General features: G+C 47.6%; 1 protein-coding gene across 2 annotated transcripts in view; it reads right to left on the bottom strand.

The window, feature by feature from the left end:
* Positions 1-26,854, bottom strand: part of TBC1D4 (TBC1 domain family member 4) — a 1,514,114-nt gene that overhangs the window by 1,486,035 nt on the left and 1,225 nt on the right. For both annotated transcript variants that reach the window (XM_069639269.1, XM_069639270.1), the window contains exon 2: positions 14,757-15,206. In XM_069639269.1, the coding sequence (XP_069495370.1) occupies positions 14,757-15,206 (450 nt within the window). The remainder of the gene's footprint in view (positions 1-14,756; positions 15,207-26,854) is intronic.

Below are 26,854 nucleotides of genomic sequence, written 5' to 3'. Positions count from 1 at the left end.
AGGTAAATGTGGGGAAGTGGGGGACAGGAGGTGTTCAGCAGGAGACACATGGAGCGGCAAGGGCCATCAGAACCCATGGCCAGACAGGCAACTATCCTAATTAGCCCTCAGGATTCTGACGTCATTCCCCATGTGCTAATACTTCATCGTTTAGCCATTCGTTGAATATTATTGAACATGACCAAGAGTGAAAATGGAGATGTTCCCTGGCACTTTGCCAACCGTCCCAAAGCAGTGGACTAGAACAGTACCATGCAGTGGAACACAAATCAGCAACACAGAGGTTGCGTTGACAAGCCATATGCTGGAATTCACCAAGTTGTTTTCAGCGATGACATACAAATTAAAGAAATTATGTGAGATACATTTGTTAGGAGTCCCATGTGCGTTCCATCACAAGCAACCTCAACCGGGAAAACGTAATTATAAGAGAGCAGTAACGGGCTCTGCTATGGGAGCTACCGCCTCCTACCCAGACGGCTTTGGCAGCTGAATTGGATCCAGAGGAACGTGCATAGGTGGTAGAAAGGCCTCAAACACACGACACAGCAGACAGCTTCACGCAATGCATACAGTCAAATCATGCTAGATCCCCCATGTGGATTTGTTTTGGCCACTCCACTCTTACACAGACTGATAGTATTGGTGAGCCCATGCACAGAGGACCACCCCATTTAGGATAGCTGAACGCCATTTTTATCCTCCTAAAATCGCTGCCCTTTCCATAAACTAGCACGGGAACCTCAGTGAGTTCTACACTGATGTTGTAACTGACTATTCAGGTTTCAAGTCACTCTACTCCTGCTGACCGCAGGATTTCCGACACCAGTCTCCAGTGATGACCAACAGGAGGAGCTGGCATCATTTACATCAATGGGCGTTTGGGCCAGACACCAGGCCTAGCAGGGGAAGAGCGGTGGGGGAGGGGTACAGCTTATTTATTTATTGTATTGGGCATTTGTAAGGCGCTTATACAGCAAGTAAATCGTGTTTCAAAGCGCCCACAGGGTAACAGGGAGGGAACGTGGGAATGAAAGGCAAATATAACAAGGAAAGAGTAGCAAGGAAGGAAGTTCTGGGGAGTAAGTTGAAAACTATTAAGTGACTGGCAGAGATCACTTGGTGGAAGTGGTCAACTGTCAATAAGTAAGTGCAGGCGGCCTGTGACAGCATAGTCCAGTGGGCGCCTAAGGCAAGTGCTGGGAGTAGGCACAGGCTGAAGGCGATTGAGGGTGGGAGGCCAGGACCCAGGTGGATACATAAAGGCCCTGGTCGCTTACCATTGTACTACTGTGCTCTCACAGTCTCTTCCTCTTTTCGCACCTGTGTTATGTGCAATTGATTATTATTTTGGGGTGTTGTGTTAAAGCGCCCCTGCCTTGATCAGGATTATTTGCCTGGTGTGAAGTTTCCTTCCAAAAGGTTTGGGCATTTGAAAGGTTTGAGGGAGTCAGCACTCTACCTGGTTTGAGCCCAACAACATTGAAGTAGCATTACATAGTGCACACGTGTAGTTTTCAATTCGTGTCTCTATAGTTTGTAATCAGTCCTACAGATAAGGGGTGTAACTTTTATTCTCAGAAATTAGGCAAATACTTCCAAAAAATAAAAATAGGGGGTAAAATACACCCAACAAAAAAACTGGAAACTGCCACACAGGAGATTCTGCTCCTGCTTTCACCCACACAGCCAGCCCCCACAGCTAGGTTTGGACCAGTAGTATTAGTATACATAATGCAAGAGAAAGAAATACTATTATTATAGCATAACCTGAAGAGGTAAACATGTATCTTATAGTGTGCACGAATAAATAGGTGCAAAGAAAAACTGCAAAAATATTTCCAATTCACAGTTAAAACATTTTTACTCAATTATAAAATACTGCCATTGGCGAAGGGGACTTTTACTCCCTAAAAAATCTTTTTACTACCAGCTTTAAAAAGCATTTAATAAAATACTCACACTTAAAAATCTTCTCTGGAAGGGCGTGGCTTGGAGCCAAAATGGTCAGACCAGCTCTACGAGAGCTCCCAGCTGTCGCCACGCATCCACCTGAAATGCACCGGTGAAAGGTGACCTTCATCGCATCCCAACGGCGTCCCTGATCGCAGAAGCAACCCTGCTCAAATATAGCTAGCCCCGGTCACTCTGCGAACCTGGGGGCCGAAGCAAAACCATGAGGACGGCGGTGCTGGGGGACGGCGGGAGCCTGCGCCCAAAATGTCAGTCGACACCTTGAGACCCATCTAGCAGACTCCCGAGCCGGCGCAGTGCCTCGGAGCTGGGGTCACTGACCACCGAGCCCCAGTGCTACGGGCAGGCCATCGGCCGCGGGGCGAGGACGTGAGCTGGGGGGGCTTTCGAAGCGGGGCTCAGGGGTCTGCGCAGAGGAAGCGGCTGACGAGCGGGAGGCGGGGTATCAGGCAGCCCCAGTCCGCAGCAGAGCCTCGGGAGAGCCCCAACAGCTGTGGTGCCAGCCAGCCTGTAGCGGAGCAGATCGGTGGGCGCCCCCGCTACCGTCCCCCGCCCTGAGCCACCTGGCCCAGCAGCTATCCACCAGTGAACCAGCTCTGATCCGAAGCCGCCATGGAGAGCCCGGAACCGCTGCTGCTACAGCTCCGCTCCGGCCCAGCAGACTAGCATTGCAGGGATCGGAGGAGGCCCTTCTGACAGACACTCCACTCGAAGTAAGGTAGGGCGGCACCTACCGCACCAGCCACAAGCCCACTGAAATCTCTGCCTGCCGAAGAGGGGCCACAAACAGCTTCGGCCGGAGGGAGCAGAAATTGTCCCTCCCCCCGAATCTCCACGGAACGCCAAGGGAGCCCAGACAGGCCCTGAACCCTCAAAGGGGGGGCCCCAAACAAACTATCCCAAGCTGGCCCACGGGGAGCAGTGGCACAGGGTGGGCTTCTCGCCACCCTCTCCCCCCCCCTCCGGGAACAAAACGGGGGAATCAGAACTGGGTGGCCTCTTCCCACCCGCACAAGTACAACCAGTACAACACAGAGGAGACCCAGCTGGGGGCTACTAACATCTTGGACACCAAATACCACCTACCCCGCAAATAGCCCTCCGGGGCTCTGAATCATCATCAGGACTCAGCAAGCCCCCCATGCGCCCCGTGTGACAGCCACAGGAGAGGACGGCGAGGGGGGGGGGGCGTCACTGAACTCTCATGGTCCCCCCGGCTCCAGAACTGAGAATCAAGGCACCCGGGGATCCTCACTGCACAATACATGACGCCGAGGTGGGGCGTAGTAGGGCAGGCCGCTCCACAGACTCCAGCTAACACACCGGCCACTGGGGTGCAGTAAGGTAGTGAAGTGCAGAGGTCCCGACCAACACACCCAACAGAGACAGCAACTAACTGGGTCCCAGTGAGTGGCTGCTCTGGGCTCGACGCAACACATCAGTCTGGAGGATTGGGCCCACCAAGCCCCAGCAAGCCAGGCATCTAAGAGAAGGACTACACCACCCGCAACCCAGAGTGCCAACAAACAGCGAGCTATCACAGGGAGAGACTGCCACGACCTACATAAACACCCACACCTGATCCAAGTCAGGCCCGCTCGGGACCTACTAAAACAAAAGAAATCCTCCCCCAAGGCATCACAAGTGCAATCCTCCCACTCAAATATGACAAAAGCACTTAAAGCCACGAAACAAACAGACATCTCCACCCTACTAGCAACGCCGAGCACAGACAAGCCCAAGAAGGGAGACCGGCCGGAGACCATGTCTGCAAACACACACGCGGAAGCGGACCCTGCCACCATGGCACAGACAGTGACCAAATCGGACCTGCAGGAGCTCTTGCAAGCCCTCACAAAAGAATACCAGAAGGGCACAGAAGAAGTCATGAGAAAGATCACAGTTCTAGACAAACGGGTGGGAGAAGTGGAGACAAGAACCGAAGAGGTGGAGGCGACCTTGTGCGAACACAGCCACGAGATTGGCGAAGGCTCAGACAGAATTACAGCACTCGAAGCCAGATGTGAAGCCATGGAATTGAGGCAGGAGGATGTCGAAAACCGATCTCGCCGGAATAATATCCGCCTAAGGGGAATCCCGAAGACAATCTCGGACGCTGACCTGACCAGTTATGTCAATGACCTATTCCGCTTTATCCTAACCCTCCCCGACGAAGCCCCACTGGAGCTGGACAGGGTACACCGAACAAGAGCCAGAGCGAACACAGCTACCCCGCCTGATGTCCTAGCCAGAGTGCATTTCTACAAAGTTAAAGAAGAAACCATGCGGGAGGCCAGAGACTCCCCTCGTGTCCTCTTCAGAGACGCTTCTATCTCCCTATTCCAGGACCTAACAGCTATAACACTCGCAAAAAGAAAGGCCATACGACCCATCACGAACTGGCTCAGAGATAAGAAAACCCCTTACCACTGGGCTTTCCCCACAGCCCTACCGTTCTCCTGAGCAAGAGAACCCCGCTTGATCCGCACCCTGCAGGAGGGAGAGGGGCTCTTAAATCTGGATCCAGAGGACGACACTCACGTCCAGGACACAACAGCCCGGACAGCTCGAACAAGGAACACTGACCCCTCCGGGACCAGAGCGGTAAGACGCCGAAAGCTCCGCGGACCACCAACCAAGAACAAGCCAAATGGCTAGAATTGGGCGCACCTCCCAACGAAGAGTTCAGGACAGGGATTCCGAACAGAAGCCCACGAAAGGGGACAATCCCCAAGATAGTGCAGGGAAAGCAACCCTGGGAACTGCCAGTGATGGTCTTGGAACATCGGAGACTCGCCGTTTCACCAAATAACAGTTGAGGCACCGTTGCCTCCAAGTCACAAGGATGCGTTGGCCCAGTCAGATGCCCCGTTGGCAGAAAGCTGACTTTAAAGGCCTTAAAGACTTGGATTGTTTGGGGAGGTGGGGGGGCCTCAGAACCGGGGGACAGCGATCAAAAGCCTAGCACTACACAGGGGAACCAACCTACCGGAGGTATCGCAGCAGGCACAACCCAATGAACACACAAACAACACCATCCCAAAAGATGGAGACCACTAAGGAACTAACTATGATAACGTGGAACGTGCAGCGGCTAAACTCACCCAGAAAACGTAAGTCAGTGGAGTAGAGACTGAGCCACCTAGAAGCAAACATTGCGTGCCTCCAAGAAACGCATCTCCTGCAACCAGATGAAAAGAGAATAAACTTCCGACAATACCCCATGAAATGGATTTATTTTATTTATTTATTATTTACTTGAATTTACTCAGGCCACCCTGAATTTTATCAAGGATTCGATCTACATTAGTCTCTTCCCTTCTTTACGTGTGCCGTCTCGTACTTCATCGTTCGCCTTCTGTTCTTCGGTGCCAGTCCGGGTTTACATCCTTCTCCATGCCCGTTATAGGGTCTTAGATTCGCTATATCCTGGTCTGTCCGATCTTCTGGAATGCTAAATCTATTAATTTGACCATTGCGACCGTCCATCTCGTAGTTTCTCCTGAAATTAGTGTTATCCACAGATCATCTTCCTGTGCCATCCAAGGGTTGGATATCGCTGGTAGGAGGTATAGATTTCTATTTCTTTTGGTTTTTGGGCAGTGTATGACCAGATGTTTCAGGTTTTCTACCACGGCTTGGTTTTTGCATAGATGACAACCATGTGTAATCGTCGTTATACCCCATGAAATTCTTCGCCTCTTCGGGCCAAAAAAAAGGGGGAGTAGCCATATTTCTCAGTCGGGCGGTGCCGCTAACCCAAATCTCGGTTAAACGCGACCCAGCAGGGAGATACATATTCCTCAAGGGACTCCGGATAGACCTACCGATCACCATAGCAGCAATATACGCCCCGAATTCTTGGCAGGACCGTTTTCTCAGCAGTATCCTCCCCACGATCACCTCCTTCATGGAAGGGCGCCTCCTAATTGGAGGAGACTTCAATCTCACCCCAGGCCCTAGCATGGACAAGACGCTTCCGCCCTCCAGGGAAGACTTTTCCCGGGTACTGGGAATGGCAGAATTTCTGAGGGACACAGGCACCGTCGACACGTGGAGAATGGCTCACCAGGGAGAACGAGACTACACATTCTACTCCCACGTACATAGAGGCTATTCAAGGATAGATCTTCTGCTAATGACTAGCACACTCTTCCCCCTGCATTGAGGACATACATATTGGCTGCAGAGTCATATCTGATCACACCCCAGTCATGGCCAAGCTGCAAGTCGAAGGCCTTCCAGCACCCCCGCAAAGAGCCTGGAAACTCCAAGTATACGCCCTAGCAGACATAGCATCAAGCACCGAGCTACAGGACTCCCTGGCGAACTACTTCTCATAGAACTCAACCTCAGAAGCCATGGTCTGGGACGCAAGCCAGTCATCAGAGGCGTGGCGATCAACTGCACAGCAGCACAGAAGAGAAGGCACCAAATCCAACTCGCCAAGCTAGAGGCAGAAGTGGGCAAAATAGAAGCACGATACAAAGCTCACCAATCCACAAAAGTAGGCAGAGAACTTAAAAAGGCGAAGACAAAACTGGAAATGCACCTGGCAGATCAAACGGCCCGAGCATTAGCCTACACAAAACAATTCTACTATATCAACAGCAATAAAACCAACCGCCTGCTGGTCCAGAAGCTGAAGAAACTGCATTCCCGGAACAAGATAATAACGCTTCAAGAGCAAGGGGGCAGACCCTGCTGCACAGAAGTGCAGAGGATAGAGATCACCACTAAATACCATAAGGGGGATCATGGTATGATCATGGGGATCATAAGCCACGAGCAAGGAAGCATAAACCCAATACCTGCAATCAGTCCGACGAGACCCCTCGCCCTCGCAGCTCGACGCCTTCCAACTACCAATCACCGCCGAAGAAGTAGCGGAAACAATCCGGTTTCTGAAAAACACAACACCAGGCCCTGACGGTCTGACCGCCCAATTCTACAAAAAGTTCTCCTACAATCTGGCCCCTCGCCTTGCATCTTTATACAACACTTTTTTGAATTCCGGCTCCTTCACCCCCTCCATGGAGGAGTCCCTGATGGTTCTGATACTAAAACCAGGAAGAAACCCAGAGCACTTCTCCTCATACAGACCAATCACACTACTGAACAATGACGCAAAAATCTTCTCTAAAATCCTGGCAAACAGACTAGCAAAACACCTCCCAGAATTGATCCACCCAGACCAGACGGGATTCATACCAGGGCGAAGCACCTTTGATAACACTAGGCGCACCCTAAACAATATCGAATCTGCAGGCAGAATGGGCGAGCAAATGGCAGTCCTGTCGCTAGACGCAAACAAAGCATTTGACATGCTACACTAGGGATACATAGAGGAAGCCCTTAAACACTTAGGCATTGGCCCAAAGTTCCGGAAATGGACCCTGGCCAACTATCAGCACCAAACTACAGCGCTGAGGATAAACGGCACCAGATCATCCAGAATTCATATGACCAGAGGCACGCGGCAGGGTTGCCCTTTATCCCCGCTTATCTTTGCACTATCCATGGAGCCGTTTGACAGCAGAGTTCACCAAAATCCCTTAATAAGCAGGCTAATGGTGAGAGGTGAAGCATACAAGATAGCTCTATACGCAGAAGACGTCCTACTGTCCCTGACCAAGCCTAAATTATCCCTGGAAGCGCTCTGGAATGAATTGGCCAACTTTGGAGTGGCTTCAGGGTTCTCAATCAACCTCGAAAAATCTACGACCCTGGGAATCAACATCCCAGGAGACACGATAAAATCACTAGCCACCAACCACCCCATTCAGTGGACCAACTCACACTTCACCTACCTGGGGGTAAAGATACCAAAGAAAATAGAGGAAGCATACAAGCAACATTTCCCCCCATTGTTCAAGGAGCTCCAGGCGGACCTAATAAGATGGCAAAAACAAGAAGTGTCATGGCTGGGAAGAATAACAGCAGTAAAAATGAACTTGGTACCAAGGCTGTTCTATCATTGCCAGGCCCTCCCAATCTCGATCCCCAGGAAGGACCTGCAGATGCTCCAAACAAATATCATGAAATTTATCTGGGAGGGAAAGAAGCCGCGAAAAGCCAGAAGGGTGGTGACGAGGAGTAAGTGATTGGGAGGCCTGGGAGCCCCAGAAATAGAGAGATACTGCCTCGCCGCCCAACTCTCACCAGCTTTTACCTGGAATCTAACTACCAACAAGCCCCGCTGGTCGGAATTAGAGGAGGACCCTCCAGAAGCGCTCCCACACATCATCAGACCCATTGACCCCCCCAGAGAGGGGCCCCTAACCGCAACCAAGAACACAGTTGAAAGTTGGAGGAAGGCAGCCAGGCGGTGGAACCGTGGAAGCACAATAGGCCCCCCATTGCCCGATCTGGGACAACCCGGACTTCATCCCCGGAATAATGGCCAATGACTTTAATCACTGGAAAACGGGAGGGCTGAAGCATGTGGGAGACTTTTACGAGGAGGGAGCCCTGCTAACTTTCGAAGAATGCAAGGTGAAATTTGGGGTGCCAGAAACAGAAAGATTCCGCTACACTCAGATCCGACACTGGCTGTCGCACGAGCCCATGAGATCTCAGGGCTGCAGAGAACTAACGGCGCTGGAACAAACACTCACAACGCCTCCCCCCAGAGGGAAAACATCGGCCCTATACGGACTACTGGACAGAAATGATCCCAACAAAAACGAGGCATATATGGAAAAGTGGGAAAGGGACATCGGCAGGACAATTGAAAAGGAAGAATGGGGACACATCTGGACCAAAACGCAGAAGAGCTCGAAATGTGTCACCAATAAGAAAGGGGCTACCATAACCTGCTACAGATGGTATTTAACCACAGAGACCCTGAACAAGAGCAACCCAGCGATCTCCCTGCTATGCTGGAGAGGATGCACAGACACAGGCACGCTATTTCACTTGCTTTGGACATGTCCAGTGTCCGTTAAATACTGGAAGGCAATCTTGGACCTAATTAAGCATATCACAGGCCTAACGACTGCATGGGACCCAGGAATAGTCCTATTGGGCAGCACAGGGGAGGGCCAATTTCCACTTACCGGCAATTTAGCAAGCCTATGCACACAACTTCTCACAGCGGCAAAGATAGCTATAGCAAGACTATGGAAACAGCCAGAGGGTCCTGCTGTGAGCCTGTGGTGGCCCAAATGTTGGGATATCGCAGTCGCGGAAAAAATAACCGCCATCCGCCTGGGGAACAGAAACAAGTTTTTCGACACCTGGGCCCCCTTCCTAGACTATGCGGAACAATTCCCGGGAATGGCAAGAAAGCCACCGCTCCTCCGCTGGATGGACAAATATGAATAAAATAATCCAAAGATCAGTCCCGCGGCCTACATCGAAATCGCCACTCCAAGTGCCACTAACTCGGGATCAGGAGCAGCAGAGGCCAAGACGAACACACAGAAACTCCCAGCCTCAGTCAAGTTCTAGCCAAAACCTCCCTGCAAAAGACAATTACCTAAAACAGTCCCCCCCCCCAGGACTATAGCACCCCCGATTGTTTCTCCCCCGATCTTCCCCCCTTGCCCCCTTACCCCCACCTAATTATGTTTTGGGTTTTGGTTGTTTTTGTTTAACATGCTCATCTCGAAATGAACTATGCAATAAGTGAATTAATGCACCTGAGATATTATGTTTATTGATAAAATCAAATAAAAAGATTGATGAAAAAAAAATCTTCTCTGGAGCATGGGTTGTAATCATATTACGTATGCGTACACAAGGAAACATGAGAAAAGTATTTGGACATAAAAATGATCTTGAGTATATTTTCCATATATCCAGATAAGTATGTAATAATCGAGACACAAAACTAATAAGCCTTCAGGTCTCTGTGTAACGATAGCTTATTACTCCGTGTGAGGGCTATGCCGTTGCACGCGGCTACATGTAGAATAAAAAACCAAATTCCAGAAGCATAAGAGCAAGTGCTGTTGAGATGCAGAGGTGGAGGGGCAGGGTCCAAGTACAGCCTCGTTTATTACTGTAGACAGATGACTGAGAAGGCTAGTAGATGGACGCCAAATGAGGACGTGTGGCCAAACGCCATACTGATCCTACACAAAGGTCAAGCGAAGATGTGCACATATACATGCAAACACACAAGTTGGGTTGCTCGCAGGAGAGCAAAATAAAAATGGTATAGGCGAACTAGGTTCAAATCTGAGTAAGGGAACATGTCTGAGAACGGAATGTCTGGATGTGAGGGCTGCAAGCATGTCTCCCCCTTACACTCTTGATGTGATTGTCTTTGGTTTTTTATTTTATGGACTTTTTATTACCCTCTTTTGTTTAATTATTATTACTATTCTTAATGTATTGAAATGTACATTGTCCCAAATAGTATTTTTCTTTATAGCCTTGTATAGCTTTTTTACAACAACAAAATATAAAATGCCCCTAGATCCCTTTTATCTGCTTTGGCACATTATATATTAAGCAACAGTAGCGCCTACCACAGAAGCGCTGTCACTGTACGAAGTCCAACAACAACCAGAGGCGGTGACGCTAAAGAACCCTTGCCTTTCCTAGGTAAGATTCACAACATATGCAATTACAATAGGATGTTTGCTTTATTCTCCACGCGTTAGGTTAATAAGCTAGGTCAGCTGTGCATATGAGCTTAGTGTTGCTCAACTGCAAAAGAATATGGCGAATGATGGATAAGGCTTTGGTGGCTGCTGTGAAGTTAATTCTTAGGGTTTGGTAAACTTGGAAAAAGCCCACTACGGAAGACTGGATAGTAGAAATACAAATATCAAAATATCAGAAAATATTACTATTAGAGAAGGATCGTGAAGACCTGTATTTTTCATTATGGAATCCTTTCAATCATTTATCTGAGTGATTTTCTTTTCTGTGTCTTGTTTGCCTTGTGTGTGTCAATTGGTTACATTGTTTTAATGGATATCATATGTAACTGTTATGTTAAGAGATCATTGCTTAAGGTTATGAAGATTTATGGTAGTCATTTCTGAATATATTAATAAGAAATATTAGTATGCTTTAAGTCTTAGTTATTTTATTTATTTAACATTTATAAAGCGCGCTTAGCCGAGAGGCATCAAGGCGCTGATACTTAAGAGGATGGTTACAGTAGGGTACTGGTACAGTGTACAAGTTACTTGATAAATGTTATGTGATGTTACTGATATCCATATGTATTGGAAGCACATGTTTGTTATAAAGAAACATTTAATAAATATATATAAAATAAAAAAATAAGCTTTTGTACTCAGCCTGCTTCAAACTAACCTGTGGATGGCAAGAGCCCAAATCACTAAAAACTTGTTTTCGTTTGGACAAACTCAGCAAAGGTGTCGATAAATCAAGGCATATAGAATGTATGCACCTTAGATGGGCCTTCTAGAGCAAGCGTCTGCAACTTTTGGCTCTTCACATGTTTTGGACTACTAGTCGCATGAGCCCTACCAAGCATAGGGTCCAATAGTGAAAGATCTTGGGAGTCTCAGTCCAAAACACCAGGCACAATGCAGACTGCAGAGCCCTGTTCTAGAGCATTTCAATCTACCTCTCAAGCATGGTTGCCAGGAGGCTCCATGTTACGCGCGACTCATTCAGCCAGTTCTGGGCTTCAGCCAACATCGGTTGGTTGAAAAGCCAGAGGGGGGCGGGGGGATCATACTGGGTCCACTTGGCAGCTCAGCTCAAGCTTGTTGGGAAATGTCATGTAAAAATAAAAAGGAAACTTGTGCATAGATGTATTGCTTTGTCAAGGCAGGTCACATAGTTAAGTAATTTAGAACCAGCAGAATGCCCAGACAACAGGACCGCAGAGTCCTTTGACTATATGGCTCCATGTTGCCAGTTCTCTGCTTTTATTTAAAAAGAAAATGTTTCAGGACTAGAAGACTTGATTCACTGGAACGGACACAATTGGCATGAAATAGCAAATACAATGCTTTGAGCAAGTTCTTGTGAAGTAACATAACTCATCTGTCCTTTTACCACCGGCTTTGCTGTAATGCACAATGCTCACTATATGTACAACTGATTCCTTTCACAGTTGTACATGTAGCGAGCATTGTGCATTGCACACGAGTGCCAAAGCCGGCGGTAAATGGCAATGCTGTTGTCGCGGGCGGGCGTTTTTTGTTTTTTTTTTTATTTTCTTTTGCCTGCATTACAGCGCGGTTCATGGGCTTGGGCGGCTGACTCTGGCCGGATCCAGCTACAAATCTGGTGCCGGATCTCGGATCCGCCGAGAGCCGGCCCAATGACCAGCACTGCCAATTCCCCTACAATGCACAGAGGAGGCCCATCAGCAGGCTGGACTTGGAGGCTCTGTTCAAAGAGCCCTTCAGCTTGCAGCATTAGGAGTCTTTCCATTTACATCGGTTGAATTCCAAGCCTTTATGCAATAACTGGTGGTGGATTGCCTCCCACCCCCGACACGACTGCCTCCGAGACTACTACAGTGGAGATGTGATCCAAAAAACACTGTTACATAACAGAACACAATTTGGGCACTATCATCCCCCATATGGTTGTGGTCCTCATTTAAAGCAACAGTACATTTCTTATAATCAGGGGAGGGTCAATATTGGGTTCGGGCCCTTAATTAGCATAATTGTATCAACATGTGCTGGGCCGAACTCGTGATAAGGGGCACATTCCTAACATTGATTTTACCCATTGCTCATCCCCCAGCTCTCAACTGCTGTGAAACATAGAACTACTCAATGCCAAAACAGTAGGAGTTGGAATAGACATGGTCCAGCCCCGATTAAGAGAAAAGTGACAGAAAAAGAGGAAGTACAGACAACAAGGAGATCATCTGTGTTAGTGTTCGAGGAGTTCCACTTTACAGAAAAAAACATATGTATGTGTTGTGGTCATCAAGGAGGCTAGGTTACAGTGCAGGTGAAAGAGGAAAGGGTTATCACCGAATCAAAAAAAAATATCCTTTGGACAGCAACCCAATTTAACCTGCCACCCACACTATGTACGGGAGAGACCCCATCTACGGATACCTGCACAAAATAGAGCCACATATTTTGCACAGAAGAGGTCAAATTGGTCATCTGGTCACCCCGTTAAACGCCAGAGGTGCCAAACCAGCAGCCTTCAGACAAAGCACTCCGAGCCAAAAACGAGTCTGTATGAAAGCAAACACTTCGTGGGCTTGGTCGCATTTCAGCAAGCTGCAGCTCCGCAGCATGTTAGGCCCCAGGGTGTAAACACGCAGAAAGACACCTGCTATCACCAATAAACTCAGCAAACCCGTTTGAAAAAGCTGAAGTGACATTCTGTGCTCAGTGCGCACCCTGAGAAACCACGCAGCAGCGCCTGCTGTCTGACACACTGAAGACTCGAAAAAGCATACACACAAACCTCGCCAAGGGCTCAATTCTTGGAAAAGTAACAACAGAAAGGCTGCTCGTCAAAGTGGATATGACAGGACAAGGCGTGCCGCGCGAGGAGGCCATGGCGCGGGGGCATGCGCCCCGACATGACAGGCACCAAAAGACAAACCGAGAAAAGAGAGGTCTCTGCATTTACCAGCCTGGGACACTGCCAGAAAGGTCTACTCCCAGACATAACTTGCTTCAAGCGCCCCTTCACTGGCTGACACCGGTACAGGATACCTGGAATAAGGCCAGGGGAGCAGGCGCAGTGCAGGCCCGGCTTAACTCGTTGCCTCCAGAACATTGTGCATTGGATACTCAAGGCCAACTCGTTCAATAAGCCAAGACAACAGAATCCAGAATGCACCTGCTCCTGGAAGCCTAAACTCTTCTTCGAGGCTGCAAATGTGGAGGCTGCCATCCAAGACAGGAAACATGGGTGATGAAATGCAGGCTCCTACTGATGCGGTTCATGCCAAGTAGAGCACACACAGCATACAATGATCCTTCAAACATCAGGATAGGCTCACAAGATGCTCAGCGATCTCAGAGGGCCCCATGTCCCATGCAAGTAGTTCATTGAGTCCCATATCTTTCTTTGGTTACTGGCAAAGCTTCACAAAGAACAGAAAGGGGACTGGGTGAGCTGCTCGCACCCGACAGGACACACATATAGATCCCTGGTAGTCATGGTTACAATCCAAATCCCGATGGACTCACAAATGTGGAACACATTCCCCAGCTGAACCCATCCAAAAAGGCCCTTTCAATGTTAAAAAGATGACCCAAAAGACGTTTAAAAAACGACATAACCCATTATTGCAAAAGCATAGGAATCTTTGGCAGAGCGTCACGTGAGGCGCCACACACACTTCATCAAGGCTGACAGGATTATCTCACCTGCCTCCTATTCAAATAACATTTCCTAGATCACGCCCCCAACTACAATACACATGTCCCACCCCTTCTGTCGGCTCAAGAACAGGTGGACGGCCCGCCTTTTCAAACAAGGACTTTGGACAAAAGAATTTTAAGTCAGGAAAGAAGAGAGTCTCCCCACAAACCGAACTCTCCCCCCAACATCCACACTGCAGGCCTTGACGGTGGGCACAGCCTGAAGAGGCCTCGTTAGCTCTGTGGAAATCCTCCACACCAGTACAAGAACACTCAACTGGCAAAGGTGGTTTGCAGAAGCATATACAAAAAAGAAAACAAAAACACAGCATACCGTACAAAAACGTTTTATAAAAATATGCTAGCCGAGGTCATGCAGTGTGGATGTGTGCATGGCATCGGTTTCCTGCTTGGTAAAACCAAATATCTTTGAAAACATGGCAAACCATTCCTGGGAGCTTGAACTACACAAACATTGCCTTCAACTCTTGCACTTGCCTGGTTGGGGTCAGTGGCCCTGAAGACATGGCACGCCATCTCCGACTCAGGGTTGTCCGGCTGCGCCTTGATCAGGTAGGCGAAGTAGGTGAGGTCGGTGCTGTTGTGGATGAATCGCGAAATGTGCTGGGCCTTGTGTTCGAAAATGAAGACGGCTGGGTTTGTGACACTGCAGGAGGCCGGCACGCATCGCAGGTGAGGGGTGCCCAGCAACAATTGCACCTCCCTGCTGGGGGCGCTGCACCCAGGGAACTCTTGCCTCTCGCTTCGCCGCCGGATCTCGGCCATCAGCCAAGGAAGCATCGGTAAGGTAGTCCTCCGATCCAGGGATGACCATCCCACATACCACAGCCGGAACTTCTTGTCTATTTTGCTCGGCTTCTCCTCTTCCAGTTGCAGAGGATGAAACAGATCCGCACAACTGCTTCGGCTCTCCATGATTGAACTCCCCTTGCAAAGGAAAACAAATGCACATGTTTATTTCGAGGCACAGCTTTTGCATAGTTAGAAATCTTAACTGCCAAAAACACTGGTCAACTGATGCATAGTTGTTTTTTTGTTGCTGGTATTAGCCTTTTGCGCCAACTGATTGAGCCAAGTTAACTCTTAAAGATCATTGTATAATTGTTTCCAATATTGAGATATACCAGATTTGTGTACGGTTCCTCCAAGGTGAGATTCAAATAATTGTTTTTCAAACTTTTGAACTTGCAATAGTTATTTATTTCACATGTCACATTTTTTAACTCTCAACACGTGTTTCACCTCTATGATATAGAAGGCTCATCAGGAGAGAATCATTGGGTACTTCAAACAGGTGTTCCAAGGTATATCAAAAGTTAGGATTTTGCATTTGCTTTCTCTTTACACAAATTAATTTTTTATCCTTTTCCTCCAAACAGTGATTACGGATCGACGGCATCAGGCTGCGGGCAATCGGACACCCACTCTCTAAAAAGAAACCCTTACAAAAAATAACTGTTTTGAGGAAAATTCAATTTGTATAAAGAGAAAGCAACAACACATTATTTTCAACTATTGAACAGTCAAAATAGTGATAAGCGCACCTATGCAGACAACTGGACATTTACAATAGTTAGACTCGCCAAAAGGTAGTTTATTGACTGTACCCTGTGCACGACAAATAACTGTGATGCAGTGTTGTATTTATCGCATCCACACATACAAACTAACTTGATCTAGGCGCTACCAAAGCAGGTTGCTGTGCACCGTAGGAAGCCATTTATATCACGTGGCATATTTGTACAGTTTCGCTCAGTTGTGTCAGACAGGTGTTCAGTATTGTAAAGTCGCGCACAGAGTCATGAATATTTGCCAGAGGTAGGGTGGGCCAGCCACAACATTTTGGGGATGCAGTTTTAAAAGGTGGGCCCATGAATGATCATCAAATACCCAATGCAACTCCAAGTGCCTGCACGACCACTATCAATGGTGCCTTCTCTTTGCACTCTGTGGCCTCAGTACCCCGCATACATAAGCAGTCTCTCTGCTCCCAGGTGACCTGAAAAACCTGAGCAAGAAGTGACGCATAGGGGTCAGTGTTGGTGAGTTACTTGTGTTGGGGATGAAACAGAGCAGCTTCTAGATGCGATGTGATTGGGCTATAGGTCCCAGCATAGCAAGCAAACCAGTATCGGTGTATCCTCAGGAACCTGACCCTGGCCTGCAAGTTACACAGGGATCGTGGCAGTAGGTGCATTAACTCTTTGGGCTGTTGACATCGGCTCTCCTTCTGAGACCAGGAGGCTGAATATCGATTGTGCCTTCCTTTGGCCTACTAGATCCCTCTCTCGCTGAAACTCAGAGGATACGCAGTTTCCCAAAGGGATGATAATCATTAGGAGCTGCAACGTACAGATGGGTTTTTTTGTTTCAGATGGGGCTTTTACAAAATTGTACACCCTATTTTGGTATTATTTTGTATTGATGGATAAAGTGTACCCGGTTTGCACGTTAAGGTGTATTTAGAGATGTAGGTTATAGGTTTAACATGCTGCCATTCAGCGCCGTTATCTTGGGGGGTAATACAGATTGGGCCTCATTCCGAGTACGGCGCTAACCAATGGCGCTATTAACGCCTTGGTTGACGCCGTACCCGGACCGGCAGCGCCTTGGTGGATGGCGGAATCACCGCCCCATTCCAAGGTTGGCGGGGCGGTAATTCCCCATTCACCAAGGCTCTTCCCCATTCCCGAATGAGCCCCCATAGGGCTCAATGGGAATGGGGAAGATGCAAATAACGGTGACCGTTCATTACGGTCACCGTTATTGGCTTGGAGGCCCCTTTGCGCCCTCGACTTTAACACCTGCTCAAAGCGGGCGTTAAGGGCGAGGGCGCAGAGGGAACTCGGAGTATGGCGGTAAGGGATTACCGCCACCGGTCTCGTTACCGGTGGCCGCTATCCCTTACCGCCATACTCGCCCATTGTCTGCCTTGAGCAGCTCCTAGTGGTCTGTGTGAGCCACTGCTTGTTCTCATGTCTATGAGAAAGAGTATTACATGTTTTGAGGCACCGAGGTGCCATTGAATGCATGAAGAATGAATGTACTAGCTTGGCCTAATAACATTTTGATGTGCACGTTAATTTGTCCATTCCATCCCATGCATGCATTTTTCTTTTCAATCACATGGATATGGGCCTGATCAACCCATTGACTGTGTGCTGTGGCGTGCCGCTTCTCCAGCGGCGTCGTTTGTTCTGTGGGTTCTTTTTTGTTGGTGGCTTTTCATGCTATTGAGTGTCTTCTAGGGAGAGAGGTGGTCTGAGTGTTTTGGTGATGTGGTGGATGGCTGCCCCCACAGGATTCTATGTGTAGTGTTGGCTGTGTGAATGCTCAGGACTGAATGGTTGGTTGATTTGCATTTATGGTTGCGAATGCAGTGATGTGCTTATGTGAGGGCTACGTGTGTGCCGGGTGTGGCATCCCTGTGACCCCTGTGTAGCAGGCTGGGGTAAAATGAAAATACGCTATGGTGGTTGCTGATGTCCGGAATGTTAGATACGCGGTTGGTTCTGGTTACGCTCATTGATGTGGATATGGTTTAGTTATGGAGGTGTTGAGTTTGTCTTGGGTCTTGAGTGCAGATAGTCCTGTGTGGTGATGTTGAATGTGTGGTTCCCCTTCTTTGCACTTTATAAAGAAGGGGGATGTGTAATATGGTGCTTGCACCAGCTACCTTGGATGGAATGTGGAATGCCACGGAACTTGGAGTGGCCGGAGGTTCCACGAGTGACCGTTGGTCATCTAGGCTATGGGAGCTAAGCTGGAAGGATGCCCCTTTCCTACTAGCCTGATACCTGAAACGTATTAAAGAACCTATTCCTTTTGTACTCACGCATCCTGGTGATCCTGGAGTCCTTCCTGCCTCCATCAGATGAGCCCCGATACTACATGAGCAGAGCAGTTAAGTCAGTGGGTTCGTCATGGGAAGGAGGGGGTAAACTGCTATGGGGGATGGCAGTGCTACTATAGGTTTGTTGCTACTCGCTTTTAAAGATTAAGTTTTAACCCTCTGTTCCCACAGTTGAGAGATTTGACAGCCTCTTGCTGAAGCACCCCTTTCCAAGCCTGGGCATCACTGCAAGGTGCAGATTTTGCCTAGAATTTCCTCCATTTGGAAGGGCTTTCCAAGATGGTGTCTGGCTCCATCAAGGGTGGGTGGAATCATCGCTTTTCAAACAAGTGAGTATTTAAGGCTGGAGAAAGCAGTTTTGATCACTAGATACAGCCACATAGCTTGGGCACGGAAGGCTGTGTGACCGACTGTCCTTTCACATAAGCTCACAACTGCAAACACCTGCCACTGTGTTCCCTACAACCTCCTACTTCTGGGATTCAAAAGTTATTGGCCACTGTGTTTAAAGACCAGCAACATTATTAGCCACAGGTAAATCAGTTAACCACAGTTCGTCACTATACCCTTCATCATTTCCTGTCATGTCACTTCCCATTGCTTACGTCATAGTCTCCTCTTTTCTTTTTTAAGGACTTCAGTCCTGAGTTTAACATTATCTGATATTTTATCAGGCATTATAAGGTGCATATAGGTATATTGGCGAGGATAAGTGAAAAGTGAGCAGCATTTGTTCTTTTAGGCCATGCCCATGGAGAAACATTAAGAATTCACAATAGATAGAATTCCTCTCAGAGGAATTTATGTTGGGTAATCTCTAGAGTTCCAAAGTGGGCCAGTGTGTGACAGCGGGTTGCAAATTGCAATATATATTTTGTTCATTGCAACCTAGTCCTTTTGCATTTGTGAAGACTCCTACTTCGACTGGCACTGGTTTTGAATATGCAACAACCTTCTCCACATTTGGTCCCTTCATTTTGGTTAAATCTGCTTTTTTTCTGGCTATTATACTTTAAATAAAGATGCTGCATTGATTACAATGAAGAGAAATAAAAGTTTAGAATGCATTTAAAATGGTGCTTTTTTTTATAAGTGTGTTTTTTGTTGTTGTTTGGAACATGATTTATTAAATAAAGCAACTATTCGGCTTCATATTCGGCCGAATAGTTAACAAACTATTCAGTATTTGGCCAAATAGTATATATACTTTTCGGCACAGCCCTAGTCGAGACATTATTGTGCCCAAAACCTACATTCACATTACAAGAGGCATTTTTGTCACAAAAATGTCACCAAGGGTTTCTCTTCCAGTGTCTCTACTTCTCACTCTCTCAGTCTCGATCTCTCTTTCTATCTCTGTTTCCATCCCCTTCCTCAGTGATGTTGCTGGTCTCCTCCTCTCCACCTGTACCTCTTTTCTACTTCTGTCACTTTCCCTCTCCCATCTGAACCCAACCCCTCACTTCCACAATCCTCGACTACCTGCATCTCTCTCCTCCTCCCTCTATCCTTCTACTCCCACCTCTCTCCCTGAACAACCCACCTGCTCTTTTGTGTCCTAATCTTACACACACTCTGTGCCTGTCTTTCCCAACTACTTTCCTCCTTCTTTCCACCCTCCCCACTACTAGAATCCTTTCCGTCTTTTCCCCACTCTCTTGTCCCACACCCCCCCCCAATCACTTACTCTGTCAGTAACAGGCTCACTGTACCTGCAGCCTGTAAGAGTTGCACCTGTTGGTTGCCATGGCGATTGGGTAAGCATCCCCAGTGCTTCAGGAAGTACCGCTTTCGATGTGCAATAAATTAATCACTGCCGCTACCTACGTCGCGACGTGATACCACGGCCATCCTGTTTATGAGAGGATGAGGAGTGATTGCACAGCACTGATGAGTGGATCGGCCAGTGCACTGCGATGAATGAGGGACGAGGAAAAGACCAGATAGATAGAACATGTTGCAGGTCATACAAACTGTGGATGAAGAAAATGCAGATGTACAAAAAGAAGTGGCTGGCAAAACAGACAATCCATCCCTCCTTTTTGGGAAAAGGATCAAATGGCGAGCTGGTGCTTTACAGGGTCTGCTTTGATGCGTTTGTTGTGGTCAGCATAAATGTAATTATTCTGATGTGTGCGTGTGTATTCTTTACATTCTCAATTCCATGTCGTTGCGTGCCAGTTCGATCTTGCCTGTCCGCCAATCTAGCTGCCTTTGGAGATGTGCTGCAGGTTTCATCCCGTGCTACACCTTGCTGAACTCCTGAGGGGACCTCAGGACTGGTTATGAAGACTGTGGTCACCCAGGGTAGGGTCCATGTCATCACCACTGTGATTCCGAGACAGTGGCGCGTTCAGGGCCATAATCAAAGTCTGCCAACAAAGAATATCCTTAACACAACACAGTGAGGTTTATTTCTGCCACTCAATGTCATTCCATCTGACGTACACAGAGCCAGACTGTTCATATTATCACAGTACCCATGGTGAGGATCTTCAGGGGCGATTCCTTTTTGGCCTACAGATGTGCACGATATGAGCTGATGAGTTTCTTCTCTGTACATGGCAACTCAGGAGACATTCCACCCCCCCTTCAAATATGACTGCATTTTCCAGTTCCTCAACTCACACCACCAATCCAGATTCCTTCAATAGTTCATCTTTGAGCTACTCCTAGGACTTTAGGACAACAGTCAAGTTCTTCTCAGATGGCCACCTCAGTAGAAGGAATGTCCTCATTGCTTGACATCAGCCGCAGTTTGATTATGCCAGGAAGGTTTACTTACTGCATAGCTGGTCTCCAGATTGGCATCTTTTATGGAGCCACCATGGATGTGTGCCTTTACCTACATTCCAAGCCCCATCCTGGAATGAGAGTCAGCCTGTTGGTTCTTCCACCCAGGAATGTATTCAAGCTGGAAATGGAATTACTGCAGTTTGGCAGCCAAGCATGCCAATCGTTATGAAATCTTCTTCGTGCCTCCTGGCAAAAGTAAATGGATCAGGGTTTTGTGGGTGGTGCAGAGATGAAACGGGTATCCCTAGACCTAGGAATGAAAGTACTCCGTCACCCAGGCACACGCCAATATCTCACACTCGATAGCCAAATAGTTCTATTTAGGAGATGTGAGGGAACAGGAAGCAAAAGCAACCATATAGTTTGCCAACTGGTGGGACTGCATGAGGACAGCCCAAGATCACAAGCACGGACTGGCATCAATGGTAGTAAGGGCACCGGGATGAACTGGTATGAGGAAGGGACCTGTGATTATATGTTTCATCAAGTCGAAAGCTGTCGGACAGTGCGTCGTTCAGCTGAAACATACATCTTTCTTCTAGACTGCTCTCATGGGTTCCATCTTTGAAGGCAAATTCTGGACAACCTTGGAATCACATTATGTTGTGACCTGGAAAATTGTACTGATAATAAGACATGAAGACCAAATGTTTGAAGTAACAAGTTGTATGGTTAAAATGACAAATTAAAAGTTTAAACAAAAAAACAACTTGGGAGTCGCATTTGGTGAGGCCCCTGAAAGACTATAGTAATTCCTTGTTGAAAAGGAGCAGGTGCCTCATTGGTGGTATCGACTTTGTTAAGAACACCTTAGAAGAGTGGTCATACTGCAGGTATTCTACTTTACTTTGCAAGAGCTGACACTTTTCTTCGCATAGTTGCATACCACTTGGTTCGATCTTCTGGAACACTGTGTCCAGTGTGGCACAGTAGGTTTCCTCAGAGTGACTGTGTACTAGTATGTCATCTTGGAAAAACAGCACATTGGCAATGTTGTGAAGAGTAGTCACTAGCCGCTGAGAAGAGTCCAAAGGATATCCTGGTGGGTTCAAACGCCCAGTCTGGGGTGACGAATGCTGCAAGAGCCTTGGAGTATGGATGAATACGTATCTGATGGTTGACGTGCCTCAGGTTTCATTTCGTGAAGAATCGTGCACTTTAACAGGGAACAAGCTCCGCAATGATTGGCAAGGGACAACTGTCAATGATGATGTTGCCATCTAGACGTCGTACGTCTACACAGAGGTGCAGGCCGTTGCCGTTAGGTTTTCAAGAGAGCAACACTGGGCTGAGCTTTTCCTCAGTGTCCATGATGTGACCGCTCACGAGTGTTTGAAGAAGTTCCAACAGTTCCTTGCAAACTGTGATGGGCACAGGGTGCACCTTGTGCGTGAAGGGAACAACACCCGGTTTTAGCTTGATTTCTTGTGCATAGCATTTGAGGAGTCCCGCTAGATTCATGTACACTGAAAAATACCTCTGAATAATGTCCTGACATGAAGAGGATGTCACTGAAGGCGCCTGCTCAGGTGAGTAGGTGTCAGGTTTTATGGCTGCGGACCCTTGCTCATCCCACCCGAGGGCGGTAGAGCCACCTAAGGACACGTGCAGCTTTCCCGAGGCGTGGTGAGCTTTACAGAGAAACAATGATGGAAGAAAACCCAGGAGATGGATCTTGCTTTGACCAAAGTCCCCAGGTAAATTATCAGGAAAAGATTGTAACCAAATTCTTGAATGAACATTAATTCCCAGAAAATTGAGCGATCAGAGCTAGAATCCGCCAACATCTTTTAAAGAACATTACTGATTAACACAACACAGTAAAATGTCCTGTCACTTGACGTCACTCCAGCCGACACACACAGAACCGGACTGTTCATGCCATCACAGTGGGCATTCTTACCTGACACTGCAGCTAAATGTCCTTTCTTCCTGCAGTTGGCACATTCTTTGATGCAAGGGGGGAGATTGTCATAGTTTGAATATGCAAAAGACTGCTGAATCGAAAACATCTACGTGTATCCTCATGGATGGTGCGTTTCCTATGCCCATTTTCCTTAAGTACAGATTTCCGCCCCCTGGTCTCAGAACGTCACGGAGCAGCAGTGGCTTGGTGCCGTATGGTGCATACCACCTTCTCATTGCAGCTCTGATTCTTGGACTCCTTCATGCAACAAATCAAATGGCAACAGCCTTGACAAATGCTGGTGGCCTCTACTAAAAATGAATCCTTGTGCATCCACAAAGCGTCCTGCAAGCCTTTGGGTCATAGCAGCATAATGCAAGTTTATCACTGATCAATTGATCGGTAACATGTCCAAAAGCGCACATGCATGACAAATTGTTGAGCGCTGTAATAACATCAGTGGTGAATTTTGAGGAAGATGTAAATCTAGTGTAAACATTTTGCCTTTCCAAAGCAATGTTGAGCATTGTTCATCCAAATCGACGATCAATGCAGGCCAAGGCTTCGGGATATTGCAAATCAAAAGCAGAACTATTGGCTTACGTTTCCTCTGGCTCAGGAGAAAATAGACAACAACCTCCAACCCCTATCGCAGAGCATAAAAAGAGCGCGCTCCCTCCTTAGTGTTACTTCCGGTCCCATCAATGCATCCAAGTAGAGCGCAATTGCAGATTCCCACTACTTCCATGGAATGATGGGCTGCCTGGAGACTAGAAATGCTGTTGGTGGTTTTTCCCACTTGGCTAATAGTTTTGGAAACAGCGTGAGGCAAAGGGGTCCTACACTGAGGTCGAAAATGCAGAAGTGAAAGCCTATGGCACTTTGGTGGGGGGGTGGAGCCCAAACTTCGCAACTAAGGCATTCTTAAGATTATGTGCTGCTCAGAATGGAAAGCACAGAAGAGAAGCAGGCCATGCTTTGCCATTGTTACACAGGACTTAATTAAAAATGTGAGAGGAGACAGGGCAGGTAGACACAGTATGCTGCATCATAGCAACACACAATGGTTACATAGGATGTCTCCAGTAGAGGATTCCTGTATAGACCTTCAAGAAGCAAAGAAACCCCCTGTGCCAGGGGTACAGGTTATAATGTCACTTTTCCAAAGGTGGTACTCGTCATCTCCAGGGCTGGGGAGCCTCTTTTTGCCTGCAGATCCCCTGAATGCGTGCTGCCCATTCTAAGACGTCGTAGATCAAAGTTTCTACGTGATGGGAAGGCATTGGCAATACGCTACTACACTGAGATGACAGGGAGGTCAGGAGCATGGGGACTCGGGAGAGGTCAGGCAAATAGTGAAAACGAGGAGGTCAGAGCACACAAGGAATTGGTGAAGGTCTCGGAAAAGCAACCAGTGAAGTCTGGGGCACATGGAAACATTGAGCTCTGGTGATTGATTTATGGTCTTCCCATTCTGTAATGGAGTGATAGGACGGGAAATGATGCCATAGAAGGGTGTCCAGTGCAATTGCCAGTGGTCATACATTAATATAAAGCTTTTCCAGAACCAATCCTCAGCTGTTTCTCTGCTACCTTCATGGGTGGAAGAGATGCCAGTGTATGAAAGTCAGACGTTCTACAACTGCACCAATGGTCTGCATCAGGAAGCGATGGCAGTGCCATAGCCGGGCGTCGGTCCAAGCAGGAGAATAACAGAAATTGGCAGTGCGTTTTGTTCTTCTTACCATTATTGTCATTTAGGAGAAGATTATCCAAGGTCCGTGGCAGACTGCTGGCGAGAGACAGCATTCCATTACTCCAGCCCAGCTGCCAACCACAGCTTCCTTAACCAGTAATAAACCTTTACTGAGTGGGATGGGCAGTTGCCCAAAACACCCGAAAGTCACAGTTTCAATAATTGGGAGAGCAGAGCAGTTTCTTAAAGTGGTTAATAAAATGCAAACCACAGTGTTGGATAATAGTTAAATATAATAGTCACGTTCAGTTTGTGGTGGTGTACATATAGAATGATTTGTAGAGGGCAGACCTAAGAATCATACCTCATGCCTTTAATGTTCCATGCCCATGGGACTTTGCTAGGGCTGTACCCTGGCAACCCCTGCGACTGCTTTGCAGTGGCAGCAGAGCAGGTTCGAACATCACATGTGCATTCTTGATTAGGGCCTACCGGAGTCCGCAGCTGCAGACTTTATATTCAAAGGTTTTCCCTTCTTAAAATCATGATTGTGTGTCTAAAGTGCCTGGTGGCACAATACATTCTAAAGATATGCCCTGCCTAGTTTGGCATGGTGGATGTTGAGATCGCTCAGTTATACAGCCATAAAGCATTTTAAGGTCATAATCGTCAACCAGGGTTGAGGACCAGGCACTCCTGTATGGCAGGGCGGCGTGGATTCAATTTGTCTGACTTGGGTCTCACCGATGCACCGGGCGGAGGTCAGGAAGCGTCTCCTTGGATGCTCCTGTAATTAAGTGTATATCCTCCGCAGCACAGGAATTCTCCCTATGGGGTTGGCTGCGATCCAGCTTTCAAAAGACATGCCTGGCAGGGTGCAATAGATAATCCACACCAGGGCGCGGATTACCAGAGACTCTTTCACATTATACAGACAGAAAATGGAGGTGGACTTAGAGTAGCCCAGGGCTAAGGACAGTCCACAGAAGAGGTGCCCAATCTATGCTCTTTCTGTCCTGCACACGCTCCCTGACCCCTCCCAACTTCCTGCAAACAAATCACCTTGGTTATGACAACAAAAGGCAAAGGACACTTTACAGCAACCCCAATGGGAGGCCCCTTACAGGAGGATAAAAGGGAACAATTAGGCGAGGTATTTTGCCTACAAAAGTAGATGGAGGAGCCTTCCCTTAGTTCATTAATGTGTGGGCTACTGAAGAAGGATTCACCTGGAACCTGGCCGGGAGTACAGTCTGCTCCAAAGTATTATGGCAGGGAGGTGAAGACCAGAGACTTTAGAGCAAGGCAGTCTCTTGTCCTCAACGATTTCTGGGGCATTTTTGTGGTGTAGTTCTTGAGTGGACCAAGGCATTTTCTGCTGCCTGAACACCCAAGCCAGGATCCTGCTCACTGGAAGTAGCAGGTCCTGAACATGCTCTCTGGAAACCTTCTTGGTGTGGAGATGCACAACAAGGACTACCCTTGCCAGTGGTGACCCTAATGAGGGGCTCCCAGCAACTCAGAAGTCAAGGAACAGCTCTGGGCCCAATTCCTGCATTAAGCCCCTTGTGAGCTACAACGCCGTGGACATCACCTGCCTGTCCGAAGATTCATCACGCCATTGCTGCTTGTGAACCACACAGTGTGATGGATTCAGTCGCTCAGCTCACCAACCTGAGGCCGAATTGCTGCCTCAGAAAATGCTTTAAAACTGCTAGGCCAGAAGAACAAGACAAAAAAAGGTGTTTGCAGTGACCCTGTCCCCCTGACCTTTTAATGAGGTTGCTGCTGAAATAGTGCCTGGCCTGCCCCTGTCTGAAAGACCCCAAGTGTCCCTTCACTATAAAGTCTGCATTCTCTGTGTTGTCTACAGCAGGGGGGTGTTTCGTGTTTTTGATTAGTTGTGTTAATGTTTGGTTTAATTAAAAGGTCCTATTTTTTTATAAACCTTCATTGGACATTCTTTTATTTCAGATTCATTGTATTAATGCTGTTTGAGTAGCCACTATTACCAGTTTACGTCCCCTGCCGCAGAGCATATATACTGTGCCATTGGCCCACATTCCCCAAAGAGACATACCATTCAAGTTATGCCTTGTTCACTTTTATGATTGGGATAACTCTTGCTTTGGAGTAGGTGGGCCGAGTAGGCACTTTAGCCATAACGAATCCCAGTACTCCAGCAGATCAGCAGTCATTTCGTCACAGGTGTGTACGACTTATTAGTCATTTGTATTTATTCTGTTAAACTCTTTGCACTTAAGGTTTTCTGTTTCAGTTCCGATGTAAACATTCAATGGTCTGGGTCACTTTTATTTTTAGAA

This window comes from Ambystoma mexicanum, chromosome 7q (assembly GCF_040938575.1).
Source record: "Ambystoma mexicanum isolate Mex_15411 chromosome 7q, UKY_AmexF1_1, whole genome shotgun sequence".
Lineage (NCBI taxonomy): Eukaryota > Metazoa > Chordata > Amphibia > Caudata > Ambystomatidae > Ambystoma > Ambystoma mexicanum.
This window is presented reverse-complemented; position numbering and strand designations above follow the sequence as displayed.